The sequence below is a fragment of the Mytilus trossulus genome, chromosome 5 (genome assembly GCF_036588685.1).
Source record: "Mytilus trossulus isolate FHL-02 chromosome 5, PNRI_Mtr1.1.1.hap1, whole genome shotgun sequence".
In the NCBI taxonomy this organism is placed as follows: Eukaryota; Metazoa; Mollusca; class Bivalvia; order Mytilida; family Mytilidae; genus Mytilus; species Mytilus trossulus.
This window is the reverse complement of record NC_086377.1, coordinates 14,749,640-14,773,216: the sequence shown is the minus strand read 5'-3', so window position 1 is coordinate 14,773,216 and position 23,577 is coordinate 14,749,640. Positions and strand designations below refer to the sequence as shown.

The 23,577-nt window shown below is 34.1% G+C and overlaps 1 protein-coding gene across 1 annotated transcript; it reads left to right on the top strand.

Moving 5' to 3' along the window:
• The first annotated feature begins 1,531 nt into the window (after window positions 1–1,531).
• On the top strand, window positions 1,532–12,067 carry LOC134719434 (uncharacterized). Its single transcript, XM_063582434.1, has 9 exons — window positions 1,532–1,551; window positions 5,199–5,289; window positions 6,020–6,291; window positions 6,916–7,192; window positions 7,486–7,509; window positions 8,409–8,432; window positions 8,900–8,920; window positions 10,434–10,454; window positions 11,921–12,067. Exons 2-9 carry the CDS (start codon window positions 5,208–5,210, stop codon window positions 12,028–12,030), a joined length of 831 nt encoding a protein of 276 aa, XP_063438504.1. The 5' UTR covers window positions 1,532–1,551; window positions 5,199–5,207; the 3' UTR covers window positions 12,031–12,067.
• Window positions 12,068–23,577: the final 11,510 nt, after the last annotated feature.

Here is a 23,577-nt window from a genome sequence, read left to right as displayed (position 1 = left end):
ACAGTGGGTGAATACCTGTAGTGCAGATACATTAGTAACAAGTAAGTTAATTGTTTTAGTAATCAACTTTCTATAACGTGAGGTGAATACACAGTGGGTGAATACCTGTAGTGCAGATACATTTGTAACAAGTAAGTTAATAAGTTACCCTGAAATTTAAATATAACTTCACTTCAGATAGGGATTGGGAAAGCCTAAATAGCTTGACCATGTGTACAAAGTAGATGTGGAGCCCGGTGGTGTAGTAAAGGACCCAAGGTGTAGCGGTTTACGCATCGGATTACTAACACAAAGGTTCCTGGTTTGATTCCCGTTTCGGGGAGAAAATTCAATGGACTAATTTTTTGCTCTCCATCAAAACTATTTGTGAGTATGGTCTTGAATAACGATGATAGTCTGTCGGAAGGGACGATAAATGGTTAATCCGTGTTAAGAGAGAGCCACATCTCTTGCACGTAAAAGACACCTTTGTAGATTTCAAAAAAAGAACAGGCTGATGCCGCTATATAAAGCACTCGCAGCCGCAAAATAGAAAGGGATTAATTCAAGTTGCAATAACTTATTTCTCCAATCCACTTTAACAAAATATGTACAAAGGCTAGCTAAAAAGAATAGCCTTCCTGAAGAGTCTTCAAAAGCAAGGAAGGTCTCTGATTTAAAACTTTATCATTTAACTTTGATAATGATAATTGATTTGAGTGGGTATTTTAAATTCGTTTCAGTGACACACGTGTTTCAAACATAGTTTTACTTACAAATGTATTTACGATGGTCTAGAAAAGAAAAATGTCGTTATGAAGAAATTTATTCAAACAGTTTGGAACAACCCCTCGAATGAAAATAACCCTTCAATGGTATGACTACACCTTACATGAGGGACCAATGTCAAGTGATAAAATTAACTTTTGTTTTGTTGTAAAAACAACTTTTTAGTAGAAAAGGACATGTTTTTATTTTTGAAGAAACTTTCCCAAAGAACTGTAACATCTCTCAGATTATTAAGATTTTTTTTTATATTCAAGGATTTATATCTTCTTTAATTTCAAAAGTAAGTTGCCCCCTTCTTTTAATGTTGTTCAAAATGTAATCAATTTTCCTTATATTATAAAGTTCTTTTTTTTTAAATGTAAATGTTTAGTATTTATTCATTACAATACAGACTGTAAGACAATTTTGAGAGTATAATCTTAGACAGCAATGGGGCAGAGTAATCTTATTTAGGTTTGAGGGGAGGGGGAGGAAAATTTAAAAGAAAAAAATATTTGTGTCACATGGCGAAAAAAATAATAATGAGGCGAAAAATATATTGTTTTGGCGAAAGAGGTGGCGAAAAAAATTATTGACCCAGGGGAAACCCTGCTAAAGACGTCATAATTTTTTGCACTACTACGAAAAGATGCAACGAATTGGGTTTTTTCTACTATAAAATTCATTATTTAGTTTATCTAAAATATTAAATTATAATGTATGTACTCAAATTATTTGCATAATGCCATATTTATTGTTATTTTCTAGATAAAAGACAAGATGAAGCTTCACACGTATTGCCTTGTAAGTTATTTATAGTATTGTTTTTAGACCTGACATCAATATAAATCCCTATTCTTATGCAATTAGTTTGTAACAATAATTTTCTTTGAACGTTGTCAAATATTTTGAGGGGTTAGATTCCACGTTCTACCAGTCCGTAACTAAGAAACGGCCACCATTTTGAATTCCGATTTTTTTTAGGTATATATTTTCTCAAAAAAATAAGCAAGATTTTCATTTTGAGCCTCAAAATCTTCTTTTTGACTATATTGAAACCATTCTGAAGCGTACGAAAAGTAAAAATACGTTTAGTATTCATGTTTGACATCCAGAGTATACATATGACGTCACATTGTTTAGATGCTAAAGACGAAGCACAAGTTTCGCGGACTTTTTCATTTATGGCATTTTTAAGCCAAAATATTCATTAAATGAAATTTAATTTAATATGTGGCATTAGAATGGAGATAACTGTATTGTATTTTAAGCTTGGCCTTCGTAAAACTTGATTTTACTGTCGCAAATATCCGTTTACCTATCTCCGCTCCGCGTCGCTAGGTAAACTCAATTTGCGACAGTAAAATCTACGTTTTCAAGCTTAAAATACAATACAGTTATCTCCTAATTTGGGAGCTACCATTTGATTTCTAGGGAGGAGGTGGCTTGGATGATATTTGAAACAAGAACTATCTTTAAAAAAGATATCCGACGTATTTAAATTTGAGTATATTCACCAAAACCTCGCGGAAATCTCACATGCGTAGGTGCGTTCTAAGAGTCATGTATATTCGTACAACAAAGTTTACATTAAAATTATATAATTGTCCCGAATATACAGCTGTTATGGATGAAAAGAGCTATTGGAGAAACAATTATTTTAATAAAAATATAAATCTTTGTAAGATCTAGTTCAAATATTTTTAGTTTTTCACTTGCTTTCCATCACGATATAATTAACGAGTCGTTTTTTCAAACACAACCAAATCACCCACCATGACAACATTTTGTCCAATCATAGAAAGGATTTTCGAGCATGCGTATTATGTTGCCATAGTTAAGCATCCTCAAGTTCATAGGGCACAAACCGAAACTATACAATCTACGTCGGAAGAACATACAGAACAGGACATTTGAGTGAAAAGATGGCCGGATGAGACACTTTGCAAATACAAGAGACAAGAAGATATATATTATAATGTCGTCTTATCAAATAGTCCCGGGGAGCTAAAACAGTCACCACTGATACATTTTTGGACCTGTGTTTTGAGAGAGGAAGTGCTTTATATATTATTAAAAGTAAAGTATGATACAATGTGAACATATTGTTTTTAATATAACATTCTTTTTTTCGAAGGTACATGTACATGCATGTATCTATGAATATTCATGAGTCCATTCTAAACAACATGTATTAAATTTTTTGACAACAGCTGGCATTATTTTAAAACCATGTAGTGTAAATATGTACAAAATCAGAAAGAGTACAGTAATGTAAAAATGTACAAAATCAGAAAGAGAACAGTAATGTAAATATGTACAAAATCAGAAAGAGTACAGTAATATAAATATGTACAAAATCAGAATGATATCTAGATGTTAACATTGATATTCAGTGGCGGATCCAGAACTTTTCCTAAGGGGGCCCTCTGACTGACCTAAACGGGGGGGGGGGGGGAGGGGGGGGGGGGTTGCGCTCCAGTCATGCTTCAGTGATTCCCTATATAATCAACCAATTTTTTTTTCCACGAAAGGGGGGCCCGGGCCCCCCAGGCCCCCCTAAATCCGCCTATGATATTTTAAAAGTTGAAATCATGCTGTACATAATGCCATAAACACGTAAAGGCGGCGAACATTTCTGCTGTCAGGCAAAAATGAAAAAAAAGTCCAGATAACTTTCGGATTCGGCAAGACTAATTGAAGGGCAAAAGTGCTTACACTGAATGCTGCTAGAGCACTAAAATTCTGCTGTCTATAATAGTGGCCGTCACGGTGGAGGAGTGTTGGTCATTAAACCAAGTTGTTTTGAACTACATGTAGCTTTCCGTAACTGACAACATTAGTTTACATGTATATTCCTTTTTTAGCTCACCTGGCCCAAAGGGCCAAGTGAGCTTTTCTCATCACTTGGCGTCCGGCGTCCGGCGTCCGGCGTCCGGCGTCCGGCGTCCGGCGTCCGGCGTCCGGCGTCCGTCGTCCGTCGTCGTCCGGCGTTAGCTTTTACAAAAATCTTCTCTTCTGAAACTACTGGGCCAAATCAAACCAAACTTGGCCACAATCATTATTGGGGTATCTAGTTTAAAATATGTGTGGCGTGACCCGGTCATCCAACCAAGATGGCCGCCACGGCTAAAAATAGAACATAGGGGTAAAATGCAGTTTTTGGCTTATAACTCAAAAACCAAAGCATTTTGAGGAAATTTGACATGGGATAAAAATGTTTATCAGATCAATATCTATCTGCCCTGAAATTTTCAGATGAATTGGACAATCGGTTGTTGGCTTGCTGCCCTCCAATTGGTAATTTTTAAAGAAATTTTGCCGTTTTTGGTTATTATCTTGAATACTATTATAGATAGAGATAAACTGTAAACAGCAATAATGTTCAGCAAAGTAAGATCTACAAATAAGTCAACATGACCTAAATGGTCAAATGACCCCTTAAGGAGTTATTGCCCTTTATAGTCAATTTTTAACAATTTTCATTAGTTCGGTAAATTTATGTAAATTTTCACCAAATATTTCTCTCTGTTACTAATGGGCAAGGTTCATTCTAGATATAATTGTAAGAAGCAAGAACGTGCAGTAAAGTAAGAACTTCAAACACATCACCATCACCAAAATACAATTTTGTCATGAATCCATTTGTGTCCTTTGTTTAATATGCACATAGACCAAGGTGAGCGACACAGGCTCTTTAGAGCCTCTAGTTTTAGTTTACATGTATATTCCTTTTTGTGTTATATTGCTCTAGTCGTTGGAAATTTTTTATCGTTTGTGATACCAATACTTTTGTTTTCGGTTTCTTAACTGATGTCTACGTTTTAGTCTGTTCCTTTTGTTGGTCTGATAATCGGAAATACAATCTAGAAAGGGAAGGTGTCAAAATATAAAATAAAAAAAAAACATACTGATGTGCTGGCTCAATAACCTAGTAAACAACTGCGTTTTCTCGTAGTTAAGAAAATAAATTTTATAACAGGTTAATCTTTAACATACACATATATAGTATATTCATATATCTATAAAATAATGAAAACGTTAAAGGAGATTATGCGGGCTAATTTTATCTTTGAGCTCGTGGGTTTATATTGTATGGGTTTCGTTCTACTTTGAAAAATGTTTTGGGCTCAGACTCCTCTGATAGGTCACCAGGCTCAAATTATAAGTCTTCGAGCTACATCTGTAAAAATGCAGACTTAATATGCATTGGCTTTGTGCTCTGGTAACATAAGAAACCGTGGAGTCTGTGGGCTCTGCGCTCCTATGGACCTGTGGACCCTGTATTGGTATCCACAATGATGTAAATATACTTAAACGAGTAACAATATCTTTTTTAGATATGAAGAAAGAGTTTATCTTGACATTATGGTCAGTAAACTTGAAAGTGGTTTTAAATTAAAACAGAATCATGCGTAGGAGAGTAAATCTTTGAACTTTATTTTCTGAAGGGTTTATTGATGACCGTACAATTGGTAACAAGCAATGAGGATCAGATGCTTTGGGAGAAACTGTATGATTCAACATCGTCAACTTCTTCCGGTAAACTCAGCGTTCCTTTTATTTTAGATAGAATAATGTTGTGTTTTCAAAATCAAAATGGAAAACTTATCTCATCTGCATACAGAAAAAAATATACATTTTTTAAGCCGACGTCTATGATCATATCAACATGAAACGCACGCTACTACCCACCTAACTCAAATCAACATAAAAATATTACAATGCTAAATGTTAAAATGGTTTTCAAAACATTAAAACAGGAGAGGTGAAAAGAGGAAACATGACATAAAATAATGATTAAAGTGCAGGCCATTTGTTATACATTAACCTTTGAAATTCTGACCATTATATGTCAAATCTGTATTAAATAAAGTTTTGCACTTTCTGTTTTACTATTTAATACTTTAGTTTATATTAATTAAACTTTGTGGTAATTTTGAAAAGAATATACTACATTATTGCAAGTTAGGAATATTCTGCAATATGAATTGCTGAAAATCTGTAAAAAGTCATGTATTTTCTCACGACTAATGGTTAAAAATAAGGATACTCCATAGAAACCAATTATTTTTTTTCCCATTTTCTCAACAACAAAAAATCATAATACGACATTCTTTAACTAATCTGTTTTAGCAAAAATTCATTAAAAGCTGTGACTATGAGTTTCTATATTTTACCAATTACTTTGATATTTAGGGAGAATGACTCTCAATATAATGCTAATACTGGGATGTCCTTTATACTAAACTATCTTTATTTTACAAGTTAGAAAGTAAAGACTGCATGGTGCAAGCTGATGTTGTTTTCCTGTTAGATATCAGCCTATCACCAAGTGCCAAGGTCATACAACAATTCATCATCAAGGTCATGGATAAATTTAGTAATGTTGGACCAAAAGGATTACAGTGTGGTGTCCTTTCACCAACCAAGGAGGATAATTTCTTTTTAGACGAGTATTCTAACGTTGAAGGATATAAAGCGGCTGTAAGATCTATAAATCCCCAACGCAATGGTCCTGTTGTCATGGCTACCTTTATGCAGGTAAATGATCAGAATATAAAAACATAAGATGTAGTATGATTGCCAATGAGACAACTGTCCACAATAGACCAATAGGCACAGAAATTATCGACTAAAGGTCACCGTACGGCCTCCAACAATGAACAAAGCCCATACCGCAAAGTCAGCTATAAAAGGCCCAAAAGTGACAAATGTAAAACAATTTAAATGAGAAAACTAACGGCCTAAGTTTATTTTCTTTTCATCATGTAAATAGCTCATTACATTTGTAAAAAAAATGATTAAAACGTAACTGGCATTGATAAATATAAAAATGAACGAAACATGCATTGACACGTGACCGCATATCATTCTAACAATCGAGATGATGACAGATAGTAATACATTTAATTGCAATCCTCATTATAGACGAATAATAATTTAACTTCGAAGGGGTGGGGTTTATAGTTTTCTGTATCGTCGAGCGTAGCTAGACGTTTTTTAACGAGTTTAGGGAAATGAAACGTAAAATACTAAAAGAAATTCAACCAAAGACCTTATGTTATTTTCATTTTCGTTTACGAACAATGAGATTAACCAAAGTCCTGTAGATTCTGAAAAGGCGAGTTACATGTAGCTAATCTAACTTTCATGTTCATTAAATAGGACATAAAAGATGATTATTTCTCTGGAGAACATGGCGGAGGACGACCTTGTGCTGAAAAGTTTATATTCATCCTCACTGATAACAGAACTAGTTTCCGATCAAATATGACAAAGATTGTTTCGGATTTTAAAGCATCTGGAGTGACTATATATGGAATAACAATTGGCGACGTTAGTAAACCCATATTAAAGAAAATGTCGAACTTCATATTTGATATACACGATCCAGAAGCAGTCGAAACATTTGTCAAGTCCGTGTGTCAAAGTTCTTTGTGCAGTAAGTAATTAAAACTTTTTGAAAACAGACACTTATTTACCTATATCCGCAGAACATAACCATATGGTGAAAAATTAAATTCACACTTACTGATAGCAGAGTTAATTCCCAACAACAATACTCTCACACACACACACACACACATATTCAATGTTCAACATAAAATTTCATGGAGGGTATTGTTAACGTTTTGACATTACATATAATTTTTTATATTGAAGGAAAAATCATACTATTTTCTTTAAAAGATTCAGTAAACAAAGATAATGAAATACAGTATGTAAACTTTGTAGAACATCCACGAGAAGATCCGAGAGGTAAGTTCATGTTGAATTATATAGACTATAAGTACTCGCACACGTGCACTCTTGTATTTTCTAGATGTATTTCTATTTACGTCCACCTAATGAGTTAATATATATAAGACAGAGGCAGATTTAGGGTGCATGAGGCCTGAGTCCCCCCCCTTTTTGGGAAAAAAAAACATTTGGTAGCTTATATAGGGAATCGCTGAAGCGTGACTTGAGCGGGACCCCTCTTAGGCAGTCAGTGGGCCCCCACTTATGAAAATTTCTGGATCCGCTACTGTAAGAAGATGCCAATGAGACAACTCTCCATCCAAATCACAATTTGTAAAAGTACTATTATAGGTCACAATACAGTCTTCAACACAGAGCCGTGGCTCACACCGAACAGCATGCTATAAAGGGTCCAAAAAATGACTAGTAAAAAACATCAAACGGTGAAATCAATGCTATAATCTATATAAAAAAAGAGATCGAAACGAGAAATACTTATGAACCACAGCTAAACATCAGATAACTGACTTACATGTAGGACAGGTGCAAATAATTGAATCGGGTTTGAACTTTTTAATAGCTACCAACCTTCACCCTTATATGAAACAAAAGTGAAACATCACAAAACAGATAGACACGCTTTAAATATCAATTGAAATGGCTTAACTCAAACAAAATATAGACAATTAACACAAGCAAGCCTTTTTCAGCTGATTTGTATAATTCGTTCTTATGTTGTACTATTACACCACTGTCTCAGGTTGATATCCCGTTTTACTCCGCCATATTCTGTGTTCGAATCCCTTTTAACTTTTATAATATCATAAACGTTTTTCCTTGAACGCACATTTTGTTGTTTTAAAGTATAATTGCCTTATATCTCCTGCTGTTTACTGAAATTTAAGACTTTTTTTTAGAACAAATCGACCAACAAAATGAAGGTACGTATCTTTTTAAGTAATTTGTTTTGGTTTTTTTTAATGTTTCAGTTGCAAGTTGATTTTTCAATTTGTAGAGTTAATTAGCCTTTATTTTCAAAAAATGTTCAGTTTGGATTAATGAAATTTCCCTCGTCTTGTTATACATACTGAAATTAATTTATCTTTACTTGCACTTGTGCCCTTCTGATTGTAAATTCAAGTTCACTGGTTAAAGAAGATACTAGAAGCATGAAATATGAAGTTATTAATGAAAATGAATCAATGGACAAACATTTAAAACAACAAACATGGTAATTATACAAATGTTACAATATTAGTAACTCTTTTAATACAGTATCGCTATTTTACACATTATTTGAAAACAATTTCTACACAACCAAACTTTATCTTGTATAAACTATTTGTAATACGATGTTAACCATACTTAGACATTCTATAAACAATACTTTTTATCCTTATCTGTTTAGACAAACAAGCAGACGTTAAAGGTACGTATTTTTACATAGACATGTTGGTTAGAATATGCTTTTAACTTCGCCTCCGTCTCGGACGTTTAATCAATATAGTTGGAGGAAATATACATTCACCCATGTAAAAATCTGGATGAATGGGGGTTAACAGGATAGTGAACAAGGATCAAAATAAAGAAAGAATAAAGAAAATGGCCTAATATGAAATCCCTTTATAATGAAAACCCTCACAGACTTGATTTTTATACAGTACTTAAATCTAAATTGGGCTCGATTTTATATTTACCAATAAAAGTGTCTGTACTTTCAGTTGGATATAGTCTAGCATCCTGGGGAAATTCTTACCTTGCCGGAAGACGAAACAAACAAACTTACTATGTAGCAGAAATGAAATAAGCACACATTCAAAAACGTTCTCATACACATTACATGAATAGCACATTATGCATATTACATTTTCTTTATTCTTGGTTAAACTATGTATATTTCAACTGCATTTGTACGTTCATAATACGGGTTCACACATTGTCAATTATTGCTCCCGTACATGTATGAGATCAGACAGCAATTAGATACGAAAAAGGAACAAGTCGGATTTGTATCCTCAATTATCTGGACGCAGTCGTTTAAGTTCTTAACAGATTCCTACGGATCGGGAATGGTCCGTCTAGTTCGGCTAAGCACCCCGACAGTTAGGTGCGTTCTGTAGCATTCGGGGAAACTCAGCCGATTTTGTCTAGTCGGATTACAATCGTGTCTATGTCGGGACCGATTCTGATGTATCAGATCAAAATTTAACAATGTTTAGTGTTGTCGTGACGGTGTCCAGAGGAACGGGAATGATCTGGAGAGGTTTTTCATTACTGTTTTTCTGCCGATTGAGTCCAAATTGCATCTAGACCTTGCCTATTGAGAACTGTTTTTGCTGAAACCGTTCTGGAACAGTCTCGTTATTAATACGAAATTCGCCAATGATACCCACGTCAGAGTGTCAACAATTACAGAATACAATACGACTGAGACCCAATAAAGCCGTTTGCATACGATAGAGAAGACCGTGATAGGATTATGTTCCGACAGTACATGATCATCCCGAGTATGATGACAATTTTCGAACAGATAACTTTTGTCAGCGTCGGTTCACTGCTTGGACACTGGCTGATCTCTGTCGGATCACATTCGGTAGAAGCGGGTTGAGAACGGGGTTAACGGGGAAAATTCGCTTTGAAACGGTTGAAAATCGACGCTTCCTGAACAATATCTGATTGTTGTTGTGATTAAATTTTGTTTTACAAATTGTAATTAAAGTTTGAATTGCCATAAAGGATTCACAGGATATCGATGTTGATCAGATTTTTTGACAGGGAATGGTCCTGTTAAGGACGGCAGTCAAAATCGTGAATGTGTGATCCTCGCTTTAGGACTTTTTATTTATATCACGACCATTCGTTATAATCGTGTGTGTATTCGTGCTTGTGTTAGTGGCTGCAAAGTATTTTTCTCGGGACAAACATTTTTTCCTATTTTTCAGGATCCACCCCAGAGGAGGAAGGTATTATATATAATTATTCATGCATCTGTATTATAAAATCAGGGGTTAAAAAGAACTTATACATAGGGAAGTTTTAACGACCTCGACTGGATATACACCCCTTGCAAGGTCGGTAAAAATACAAATGGTTGCCCTTTACTGTACCATGTTATAACAGAATCATTTTGTCTATATCTGTAACATACCGACTGTAGTATCTTTCTTTTCCTTATCTGACAGATTTTGACCTCCAGTTTGTAAATTTAATAAACTTTTAATATTCGTGTGCATTTAAATACATAAATTAAATTGAGTATGCTCTTTTAGGTTTAATTTCGATCCTTTCGGTTCTTTTCTGTAAATCGTTGGACCGGGGAAAATATATTTATTGTCACTTTTTTAAAATCATTATTTATTACATTCTCACGAAAAAAGGGAAACATTACTTTCATCCGGGACGGCCCCTTAAACAAAACTTTAAGTACTTACTGAAAATTCCCTAATGACAGCAGTGTTAACTGACAATTTTGAGAATTCAATTTGCCAAATAATTCGTCCAGTATAGAATTATAGTTTTCCAACCACTCGCTCAACATTTGAAGGGAAGTGACGAGTTTTTGACGGATATGCATCGAACTCGAAAGTTGTCTATTATTTGTATGTTCTTGACCTGAACGTTCAGGAAATATTTGCCACTGAACTCAACAATCAATTAATTAATATGTGCATGTATTACATCTTTCCGCATGAAATATTTGCCACTGGACTCTACAATCAATTAATCAATATATGCATGTATTACATCTTTCCGCATGAAATTTTTGCCACTGGACTCAACAATCAATTAATCAATATGGGCATGTGTTACATCTTTCGGCATGAAATATTTGCCACTGGACTCAACAATCAATTAATCAATATGTGCATGTATTACATCTTTCCGCATCAAATATTTGCCACTGGACTCTACAATCAATTAATCAATATGTGCATGTATTACATCATTCGGCATGAAATATTTGCCACTGGACTCAACAATCAATTAATCAATATGTGCATGTATTACATCTTTCCGCATCAAATATTTGCCACTGAACTCTACAATCAATTAATCAATATGTGCATGTATTACATCTTTCCGCATCAAATACTTGCCACTGGACTCTACAATCAATTAATCAATATGTACATGTATTACATCTTTCCGTTTTTTATAATCCTACAGATATGTATCATAAATGCTTTTATCTGTGTTCTCCATCTAAAAAGTTACTGAATACTTTTATAAATAAAACAATCTATAAAACAAATATTACGACTCAAATCCATCAATTTCCATCTCTTATTTGTAGAGATCACTGCTGGCAGACTAACTTCCACAGAGAAGCATTATGCAAGGTGGTCTTAATCAACTATTGTAAACATTTCGCCTTTGTTTTTTGTAAAATCTATTTTATTTGTCATTTCTATTAATGCTGTCATTTCAGCACAAGCCATCTTCGAGTTACCAATTCCTAAATCCGAGTTTTTGAAATTATTGAAGGCTGGAGGAAGACATCAAATTCCTGATTCTGATCCTGTTCATCCCTTTCGTTGACCATGATCAGTCGTAATTCAACAGAACTTGAGGATTAATACACTATATCAACCATGGTGTGAGAAATGTATTAACTGATTTAATAAATTCATGAGATAAAAAATATTGCCTTGTTTTGTCTTATCCCATTTAACTCGGGAGAATTCGGGTTAAAACAGGGTTTGTATAATTGGAAGATAAAACAGTAAAATTAAAAACGAAGGATACATAGACAACACAATGAGCCTGTAAAACATTAAGTCGCATGCCATTGATTTTATTCGAAATAAGTTCAACGGATTTGGACGGAATAAAACACTTTATATCTAAGTTCAATGTTGAATTGCAGGATCGAAACAATATTCGTATACACGTGTTCTTACAGTGTGGGAAAATATTAAAATGTATTTGTACTCGCTACTGAGGAAAACACTGTGCCTCGCTTTTCTCTCTCGTTTTTGGACCTCGTTAAATAAATTTTACGTTTTTTGATAGCAGTACTAGTTATTTTAATGAATTTTGTTAAGAACGATAATTTGGTTTGACGTTGACAAATGTTTTTAATGATAAGATTCAACGTTCTACCAGTCCGTAACAAAGGAAAGACACCGTTTTTAATTCTGAAATTTCGGTATGTAATGATTGAAAAAAGGACAAAATAGTACTCAAAATCTTCTTTTTCAAAATTTTTGCATCACTCAAACTATTCAAAAGTTTACGAGTAGTTTTTAAAAATACGTTTACAAGTGCTAAGTACACTTCACTTTCGGTAACAGCAGCATTAGGCATGAAATATTTATATCAAAATTATGTTGTACATTGAATATTTTAGTTGTCCCTTCCTATATTGGTGTGGGCGTTCCTTCACAAATACTATATTTGGTGTATAGAATTAAATAGAAGAGTGAATTTTTGTTATAAATATGAACTAAAATAAATCTCTAAATATGGTAATTTTTTAAAAACTAAATAACAAAATTATGTAATATATATAAAAATTAAGTAAAAAAAAATAATCATAGGATACAAAAAAAGATAACATATCGAATTTATAAATGTTTCTATTCTATTTTAGCAGCCTGAATGATATACAATAAACACTAATATTGAACAAAAAAGGGGAAGTAACAAATTTGTATCATTTTATTATTGTAGAATGAATAATTTAAACAACGTTAAATGCCTTAAGCTTCGGTCACACCTTACCGGATAGCTCGAACGGACGACTAACGGATAAAAAAAAAGTTATCCGTTGACAAAATTTTTATCCGTTTGGAGTCCGTTGGTGTACACAACGGACATTGAACGTACGTGAAACGGATACGTACCGGACAGAACGGACGTCGAACGTACATCCAGCGGACGAGTACCGGATAAAACGGACACCTAACGGAAGCGTAACGGATAAAACGGATGAACAAAATATTCTGAAAATTAAAGGCAATAAACTATCTTAAAATTAAAGGCAAAAAAACCATGAGAAATTCAATTGGCATTTGTCCGTTTTACATCCGGTAGGCATCCGTTTTATCCGTTATCCTTCCGTTAATGTCCGTTGCACATCCGTTTTATCCGTTAGGAGTCCGTTAGGCGTCCGGTAGACGTCCGTTGGTGAATTGGTCTACCGGATCTCCAACGGATGCATAACGAACACGTAACGGATACAAAACGGACGAGTACCGTACAAAACGGACGCCTAACGGACGTCTAACGGACGTTCAACGGACATTTTATCCGTTGCACGTCCGTTCAAAGTTTTGAACATGCTCAAAATTTTCCACCGGACAGAAGGGACGTCAACGGATAAAACGGACGCTTAACGGACACGCAACGGATATGGACGGACGCCTAACGGATAAGAACGGACGTCTATCGGACATCAACGGATTGAAAAAAAGTTATCCGTTAGGCGTCCGTTCGAGCTATCCGGTAAGGTGTGACCGAGGCTTTAGTTATGATGCTCTACACCACGATACACACGCTATAAAGATATGTAATATGCGGATGTGCTATAGAACTTATTATCAAATTAAAACTAAAATAATTAGATATATTATAAAAATGGTTTGTGTCATTTTGATATTTTGTGGATAGACTTTGTCTCATTGGCAATCATACCACATCTTCTTTTTTATATATTGCAAATTACTGAATTATCGTCGTGTCATATGTTTTCGTATGACATTAATTAGTCCGAGATAACTCTGACGTCCAACAGCTGTTTTGCCAGACAAGCTGGGGTCGTAGGACATTGATCAGAGCTCGTCCCATATCAAAAAGTGGATATATGCCCTTCCAAAATAGATGTGCTGCTTCGTAGCTTCTGGCCTTGGAATTATATAAATCGTGTATCAATTTGTTCATTTTTCATTCATCTCTTCATTCGTGTAAGTTTCACCTACCTGCCACCCTTTATTTTCTCATATTTAGACAGTTTCCACAGTGACCTATCGATTCTGGCATTTTGACTTTCCACTAGAAACCAAACTGATAAAAAATTGGTTAAAGTTATATACAAAATACTGCACAGGCTTCAAAAGAGTGCACAACCAAAGCTTTAAATGGCATTGAAAAGAAGTTTTTCATGTACATGTATATGGGTGTTGCAATGTCGAATCTCTTGCACTTATGCATATAATGATAGCTTTAGAAATTCAGTAATGCTTTTGTCTGTGTCTCGGTTATTATACATTTTATAGGTTTCCATCTGAGGCTTGGATGGTTCGTCTTCATTTAAGAAGTGACCAAAGATGTAAATTTTGAGGGGTTCCAAACATATGTTCCTGATCGTCCAAAAAAAGAGGGGTCCAGCTCCTGGAACAATCCCATAGATCCGCCAATGCTTATTGTACCCGTATCAATTTCAAATCTGGAAACAAATCAAATGAATACTAATAAAAGTTGATTTTTTTTAGTGTATTATTGTTTTTTTCTCCACCAGAGATGATCAGAGATGTACAAAATGTAGCGTGTGGACTGTAGTCAGAAGCTCATGAGAAATTGAATTGTTATTATTGTACCTTTATCCGGAGAGATATATTGACTATTATATTGTAGTGTAGATAATCGTTTAAAAAACAAATGTATATATAATGATATTTGTTTTGTTTTTTTCATTCTGCAAATATAGAACAGGACCATTTAGAGTTACTGCTCTTTAGTCGGAAAGTTATAAATTTTTATTTTGTCTTAACTAATGTGCACAGTATTTTTTTCATTTGATTTGTTATCTTTCATTCATTGAATAACGGAACGAATTGAGAATAAGCGAATATGACTTTGTGCTAAAGTTGTAAAAAATAACACTCAAACTAACAGTAACACGACTAATCAACAGATTACAGCTAGCACTTCGTTTGTCTTTAAGTTTAACGTTAAACTTTCAAAGTCATTGTACCTTCATACTACACACGTATTTTTTTTTTTGGAGGGTGAGGGGTTAGTGTAATGTTATGACGTCAGCGTCGTCCGGGTCGTCCGAAGACATAAGAGAATGCGCACTTAGTTTGTCTTTAAGTTTAACGTTTAACTTTTAAAGTCATTGTACCTTCATACTACACACGTATTTTTTTTTGGGGGGGGGGGGGGGGGGGGTTTATAGTGTAATGCTATGACGTCAGCGTCGTTCGGGTCGTCCGAAGACATAAGATAATACGCACTTCGTTTATCTTTTAGTTTAACGTTAAACTTTCAAAGTCATTGTACCTTCATACTACACACGTATTTTTTTTGGGGGGGGAGGGGTTTATAGTGTAATGCTATGACGTCAGCGTCGTTCGGGTCGTCCGAAGACATAAGGTAATATGGGTCTTAAATGTACTGTACGGCGGAAGGCCACCAATGGGTCTTCAATGTTACAAATTTTATTCACGTTCTAAACATTGCATTGCTGTGAGGCCCTACTATAGTGATATGAACATCAAAATTCAACTGATAAACATTGCAATGTGTAATATTTTTACTGTTTTTTCACATGTGAGGTTCAAATTTGTATAGATAGATTTTCATGGTCTTTTTGCCGACAGACAAAACTTGAAACTTGTCGGGATTTGCTTGCCTTATATTCACCCGGAACCATTCGATAAGTATTTTTGACTCAGATTCCAAAGTTGAAATTAATTTTTGGTTTCCGGACTATAACTTTAAGATTGCCTACTATACAAATTGAACCAAATTGGAATTCAAGGTAAATTTTGGAATCTGAAACATATGTCGTAAAAGCACATGTGCAGCATAGTGAACTAACAAGTCAAGTGTTTCGAATTGAATTGAGTAGGTCAAGGCCGTGTGTTGTCTGCCTGGTTATTTTCTGTATTTACCAATTTACCAATGACTTGGTTTGTGAACTCTTATCGACAAGTTGTGGACTACTAGTAGTCGATCAATTGTTTAGCTGATCACACAACTTTATTGAGCGCAACTGTAAATGGTGCTCAGACATTATTAAACGTTGTTAACAGCTATGCGCTCAAATGGCGGTTAAAATATAATGCATCGAAAAGTAGTGTTTTGACTTGTACACCACCAAAAAAGACTAGCAACAATAATGAATCAGCAGCAAGTCTCAACCTAGGTAGTATTGTACTCGAAAGAAAACGTACATGTACTTACGCTGAAACACTTATTAACTCAGATGGAAAAACTTTCGATAGATCAGATAAATCCAGTAAAAAGTTAAAACAGAAACTTCACTCACTACAATGTATATACTGTTGGTGTTAATCCACGAGGGATGAGTGCCTTAACAAATAACTTGATATGGAAAAGAGTTATCCTTAAAACAGCACTTTATGGAAGTGAAACTTGGGGTCAGCTACCTAACCACGAAACTGAAATGTTGGAAAAAACCCATAGATATTTCGTTAGATTTTTTCTATTTAAGAAATAATTCATGGGGGCTTGAATATATCGTGATTTTACCACGGGTTGGCCCTTTATGACAAATATTTTACCTTAAGCGATAGCGAGGGGTAAAATATCGACATAAAGGGACAACCCGTGGTAAAATTTAGATATATTCAAGCCCCCATGAATTATTTCGATTCTAATAAGACAAATACGGCAATTCTTTTGGATCGAAGCGCTATAGGTGGAGGCAAATATTTGCCGTTCCCATAAATTAACGCACTTTTAGATTGGCGGTAAAGAACGGAGGAAACAGAATTAGTGACATGATCAAACTATTTACAATAACATATTTAGCTAAATTTGGATGAATTTTAATGATAATTTACCTATATATCTTTTATGTATATAAAACTAGAGGCTCTAAAGAGCCTGTGTCGCTCACCTTGGTCTATGTCATGTATGTGAATATTAAACAATGGAAGCAGATGGATTCATGACAAAATTGTGTTTTGGTGATAGTGATGTGTTTTTACATTTTACTTAACTAAACATTCTTGCTGCTTACAATTATCTCTATCTATAATAAACTTGGCCAAGTAGTTTCAGTGGAAAATGTTAGTAAAAATTTACGAATTTAAGAAAAATTGTTAAAAATTTACTATAAAGGGTAATACAAATGTAACTCCTAACGGGGTCAATTGACCATTTCGGTCATGTTTGACTCATTTGTAAATCTTACTTTGCTGAATATTATTGCTCTTTACAGTTTATCTCCATCTATAATAATATTCAAGATAATAACCAAAAACAGTAAAATTTCCTTAAAATTACCAATTTAGGGGCAGCAACCCAATTGTCTGATTCATCTGAAAATTTCAGGGCAGATAGATCTTGATGTGATAAACAATTTTACCCATGTCAAATTTGCTCTAAATGCTTTGGTTTTTGAGTTATAAGCCGAAAACTGCATTTTACCCCTATGTTCTATTTTTAGCCATGGCGGCCATCTTGGTTAGTTGGCACGGTCAAAAAACACAAATTTTAAACAAGATACATCAATGATGATTGTGGCCAAGTTTGGTTTAATTTGGCCCAGTAGTTTCAGAGGAGAAGATTTTTGTAAAAGTTGACGCCGGACGACGGACGACGACGGGCGACGGACGCCAAGTGATGAGAAAAGCTCACTTGGCCCTTCGGGCCCGGTGAGCTAAAAAGGGCTCATACCATATTTTAGCATCGGTTGTTTACGTTTCTTTGTTGTGATGATTTTCGGTATCAGAAGCGTATTTTCCCGTAAAATGCTTTAATTATTACGTCATTATTCTATGACGAAGTGTACTTCATTCATAAACAATCATGTGACGTGGGAGTACAATCGGAACAGCCCAACCAATATTTTCATATGTTACCACGGGTGTGTACTCAAAGCGTTTGTAGGACGTCATTTTAGAATAATGGATAAAAGCAGTCCGACTGACTCTTGTATTAGTTATACAATTGAGAATGGAAATGGTTTGTGGTCTGTCCAACGATATACTTATAAAATGAAACTTTAGTTTTTTTAGGGAGATTTTGTTGTGCAAAATCAACAACAAATTATAAATAAACGGATGTTTAATTTTTGTATGGGGCAAATATTAACCGGTGAGTCCAGTCAAATATCATTGACTTACGATTAAATAAAAAAAATAATGACATATCAATTTCATGTTTTTGTTAAAACCTTTGTGGCTGAAAATTTCTTTCCAGACAAACTAACTAAAAGAACTAGCCAAGGAATTTGTTTTTGTCCCGACCGATAAAGCTGCTAATAATATTATTATTGTTTGACGTAAATTTTACATCGAGGTTCTGAAAAAGGAAATCACCAATTCACCAACATTCCAACTGACTCCATTTTCAGAAAACGAAATCTGTAACAAACATAAACTTTTAGCCACCGCTTTACAAGCAGAGCCAAATACAATGAAAGTTCCAACTATGTATTGGCTTCCGAAGCTACACAAAACCCCTTACAAATACAGATTTATTTCGTCTTCAAGCCATTGTTCAACTACTAAATTGTCTATTCTTCTTACCAGCACACTTGGTACAATTAAAAACCTTATAATAAATTGTTCAAATAAGGCCTTCGAAAATAGTGGAATAAATAACTTTTGGAGTGTCAAGAACTCGTTGGAAGTACTTGATAAATTGCATGCTTATATTGGTGATTTTGAATCTGTTCAAAGTTTTGATTTTTCTACCCTGTATACCACATTGCCTCACATTCTCATTAAGAAAAAATTCACACACCTAATTAAATGGGCATTCAAAAAATCAGAATGTGAATATATATGTTCAAACTCTTTTAGGTCATTTTTTAGTAGCAATAAACAAAAAAACTATGTTAATTGGACATGCTTTGATACTATATATGCCCTTGAATTTTTACTAGATAACATTTTTGTTCGCTTTGGGGATTCCGTATATCGTCAGATTATCGGAATTCCAATGGGGACTAACTGTGCACCACTTATTGCGGACCTCTTTTTGTATTGTTACGAGTTACAATTTATGACAAAAATAAGCAAAGACCCATCAAAACAACATCTGATAAACAAATTTAATAATACTTTTAGATTTTTGGATGATATTTTGGCTCTCAATAATGACGACTTCAGTATGTATATTAATGAAATTTATCCTGGTGAACTCACTTTAAATAAAGCTAATACTAACAATGACCACTGCCCTTTCCTCGATCTTGATATCTATATCACTAACGGAAAGCTGAATACTAAAATTTATGATAAAAGGGATGATTTTTCATTTCCTATCGTTAATTATCCGTTTTTAGATGGTGACGTTCCCTTGTCACCATCTTACGGTGTTTATATATCTCAACTTGTACGATTCGCTCGTGTATGTAACAATGTTTTAGATTTTAACGAGAGAAATTTATGTATTACTGAAAAATTATTACACCAGGGTTTTCGATATCACAAACTAGTCAAAACATTTACTAAATTTTATCATCGGTATAAAGACATCATTCGTAAATATAGCTCAACATGCAGACTTTTTATACGTTCAGGTATTTCACATCCAATTTTTTATGGAAATATTCTTTATAAAGCACAAAGGTGTCAGTATTCACCTCATAAACTTACAAAACCTTTGAATAGACTTATTAAGAAGGGATATAATTACGATACTGTTGTCAAGTCATTAAAGATTGCATATTTTGGCGTTAATATTGAGTCACTGATAAGGTCTTTGCGTCGGAACTAAACACATTTATTCTAAAAACAGTTGTTGGCATGACATGGGTTATGTTCTTCTCATATATGTTATGATGGTATGATACTAAACCCCTTACGGGAAGGATTGTGCCTGATGTTCATATGATGAAATCATAATCTTTCAGTCAGTTTAATTGAAGTCTGGAGCTGGCATGTCAGTTAACTGCTAGTAGTCTGTTGATATTTATGTATTATTGTCATTTTGTTTATTTTCTTTGGTTACATCTTCTGACATCAGACTCGGACTTCTCTTGAACTGAATTTTAATGTGCGTATTGTTATGCTTTTACTTTTCTACACTGGTTAGAGGTATAGGGGGAGGGTTGAGATCTCACAAACATGTTTAACCCCGCCGCATTTTTGCGCCTGTCCCAAGTCAGGAGCCTCTGGCCTTTGTTAGTCTTGTATTATTTAAATTTTAGTTTCTTGTGTACAATTTGGAAATTAGTATGGCGTTCATTATCACTGAACTAGTATATATTTGTTTAGGGGCCAGCTGAAGGACGCCTCCGGGTGCGGGAATTTCTCGCTACATTGAAGACCTGTTGGTGACCTTCTGCTGTTGTGTTTTTTTATTTTGGTCGGGTTTTTGTCTCTTTGACACATTCCCCATTTCCATTCTCAATTTTACTGTGGAGCAAAATTGTAAAACAGACTATAGACATATACGAAGAAAACAAATGGAAACACTCAAGCAGTTGAACCATAACTTAAGCGGTACCATACACTACATATATGTTTGACGTAGCATCGTTTGTTACGACTAGCGCTTATCCATCTCTAAATTCAAAATTTATGACGCTTGTGAAATTAGGAGCCATAGCTATTAAAACAGGCAAATGCTCATTGTGTAACTTATAGAATACGGATATACTTATGCATTATATACTTTGCTGTGCATCTCTTTTACAAATTCGGACAGAAATGTATTCTTGACGTAGAAGATTCCTTTCGTTTCTTAAATAAAAATAATGACGAACTTGTAGAGTCGTTACTTGGAATTATGAATCATACCATGCAAACTATAAACGCTGATGTATGGAGCCTCTTGATGTGCCACAAAGCAAATTATATGTATAAAGTATATCAGGTCTTCCAACATGATCTTTATAGTCACATCTTTGATCTCAACTAATGTTGTTCTTGTATGTTTCTTTTTTTTTCGACTGTATTTCATATAAGTATGTACTATCTATGGACTTTTTTTTATTGCTGTTTATATGCTTTGATGTTGTTTATGATATGTAAATATGTTGGTATAATGTTTTTTTATTCTATTCCTATAATATAAATTGTAAAATCTTTATATATATATGGAGTAAATAAAGATAATCAATCAAATTAAACTGAATGGACCTCTCTGAAGTTTTACAAGAATGGAATTGATTTTGGGGAATATGGTACCAACTGTTTAGGAATAATGGGGCCAACAAGTGGTAAAAAAACATGAACTTTTGTAGTTTAATTTTTTTGCTAACATTTACTTTTTTAATTTGTAAGGGGACGACCATTTAACTTTAGGACGGGTATGTTTTGTTTCTTAAACATCTATAGGTCACCGGACGGCCTTCAACAATGATCAAAGTCTATACTTTATAGTCAGCTATAAAGGGCCCCGAAATGATAAAGTAAAGAAATTAAAACGAGAAAACTATCGGCCTAATTTATGTACAAAAATGAATGAAAAAATGTATGTAACACATAAACAAAACGAGAACCACTGAATTACAGGCTCATAACTTGGGCCAGACACATACATGCATAATGTCGCGGTGTTAAACATGTTAGCGGGATCCTAACCCTCCCTTAACCTGGGACCGTGGTATAACATTACAACATAAGAACAAACTATAAAAAGATGAAAAAAAATCTGAATGCTAATTCTCCCCATACCTTAAAGTGATAAATTAAAAAAAATCTGATTGATTGCGTCAATTAACTAAATAAATATGTGACTAATAAAAATAAACCATCATTCTCTTTGAAGTTAAACGGTTGCTCCCTAAGTGTATGGAGTTCTCTTACAGTATACCACAATGATCCATATCACAAATGGATGCTGGACATAAGTGTGGGTGTATTTGTCCCATACATGCAGGAATTAGGGCCAAAAAAGGGACAAAAACATGCACTTTTCTAGTTTTCTGTGTTTAATTGGACTGATCTCTCTAAAATTGTACTACAATATTCTGTACTACAAAGGGAAGACTCGGATTTAGTTTGGGGTAATTGCTAAAAAACGGCGAGGAGGGGTCAAAAAGCTGTGTGGGGGTCAATTTTTCTTCTATAATTTTTTTAAAATTAATGATTTAGAAATCTTTAACTGTACAGTATTGTTCAAAATATTTTTTTAAAAGATATTTGACCACACTTGGTTTGTGTCGGAACCCTAAATTGGGTCAACATCTCGATCATAAACCAATTTAAGACAGTCTCAGGCTTCAATATTGTGTTCAAATAAGCCCCAATTACTAAATGGAAACCTCTGCGGTCGTATCAGGCGCATTGCTAATGTAACTCAATTATACGCGAGTGTCATACGTATGAGAGGTTTGGCTAGCTATACAACCAGGTTTTATTCCACCATTTACATATAAGGGTATGCCTGTACCAAGTCAGGAATATGCAGTTGTCTTGTTTTAGCTTGTGTTTTTGACATTTGATATTAAACTTTCAGCTTTGCATATTCCTTTCAGTTTAGTATTTTTTTTATATTTCACTTTTTGCATGAAATTGATATTTCAAAAGTATTTGTCTCGAAAGTTTAATTGTCGACAATATCAAAGAAAACATAAAGGAAAAAGAGGTTAAATTTCTTTTTGTTTTGATAATTGCCATTAGTCATGTATAAACAATATACAATTGAATTTTCATATAGCAAGTTTTATATAAAGCTAAGAGGAAAGACAAGTCAACCAGATACTATTTTTTATCTTGTATCATTCAAATTATAATAAGCCAGTAAGAAAAATAAATCAATTCAGATCCCCCCATTATAAATACGAAACACATTCGATTGAAACGACGGAAATGTATTAACTTTTTTCTGATATATAGGAGCTAATAGTATTAAGCCTCGTTATGGGGTTTTTGATTATGTAATTACTTGGTCGTTTTTATTAGGATTATTTGATAACAGTGCAGACGAAATATCTCATCATTATTTGATTATTTGATAATCAAGAACTTTATTTTTTATTTTTTCTTGTTAAGAAAAAATACTTAATTATTATGACGTTACGCACAGTATTGGTGCCACTTAGCGTTACACGACGTTCCTAATAAAACGACGATTTTCACGTTGCCGCAAGGAAAGTTTCAAACGTTGACCTCATATTCTACTCATGTGAAATGCCGCTGAGGAGGATAATAAAGGAGATCTCACTTTTGTTTGCATTTCCTTTTTCAATGTATCTTGCTTTTATAAAGTGGGGGT

What these genes read in the sequence shown, in the direction of transcription:
- LOC134719434 (XM_063582434.1), top strand. Translation starts at nt 5,208, where the DNA reads ATGACCGTACAATTGGTAACAAGCAATGAGGATCAGATGCTTTGGGAG. An exon ending in AATCGACCAACAAAATGAAG is followed by an intron (nt 8,433 to 8,899) that starts GTACGTATCTTT and finishes TTATCTGTTTAG; the next exon opens with ACAAACAAGCAGACGTTAAA. An exon ending in ATCCACCCCAGAGGAGGAAG is followed by an intron (nt 10,455 to 11,920) that starts GTATTATATATA and finishes CTGTCATTTCAG; the next exon opens with CACAAGCCATCTTCGAGTTA.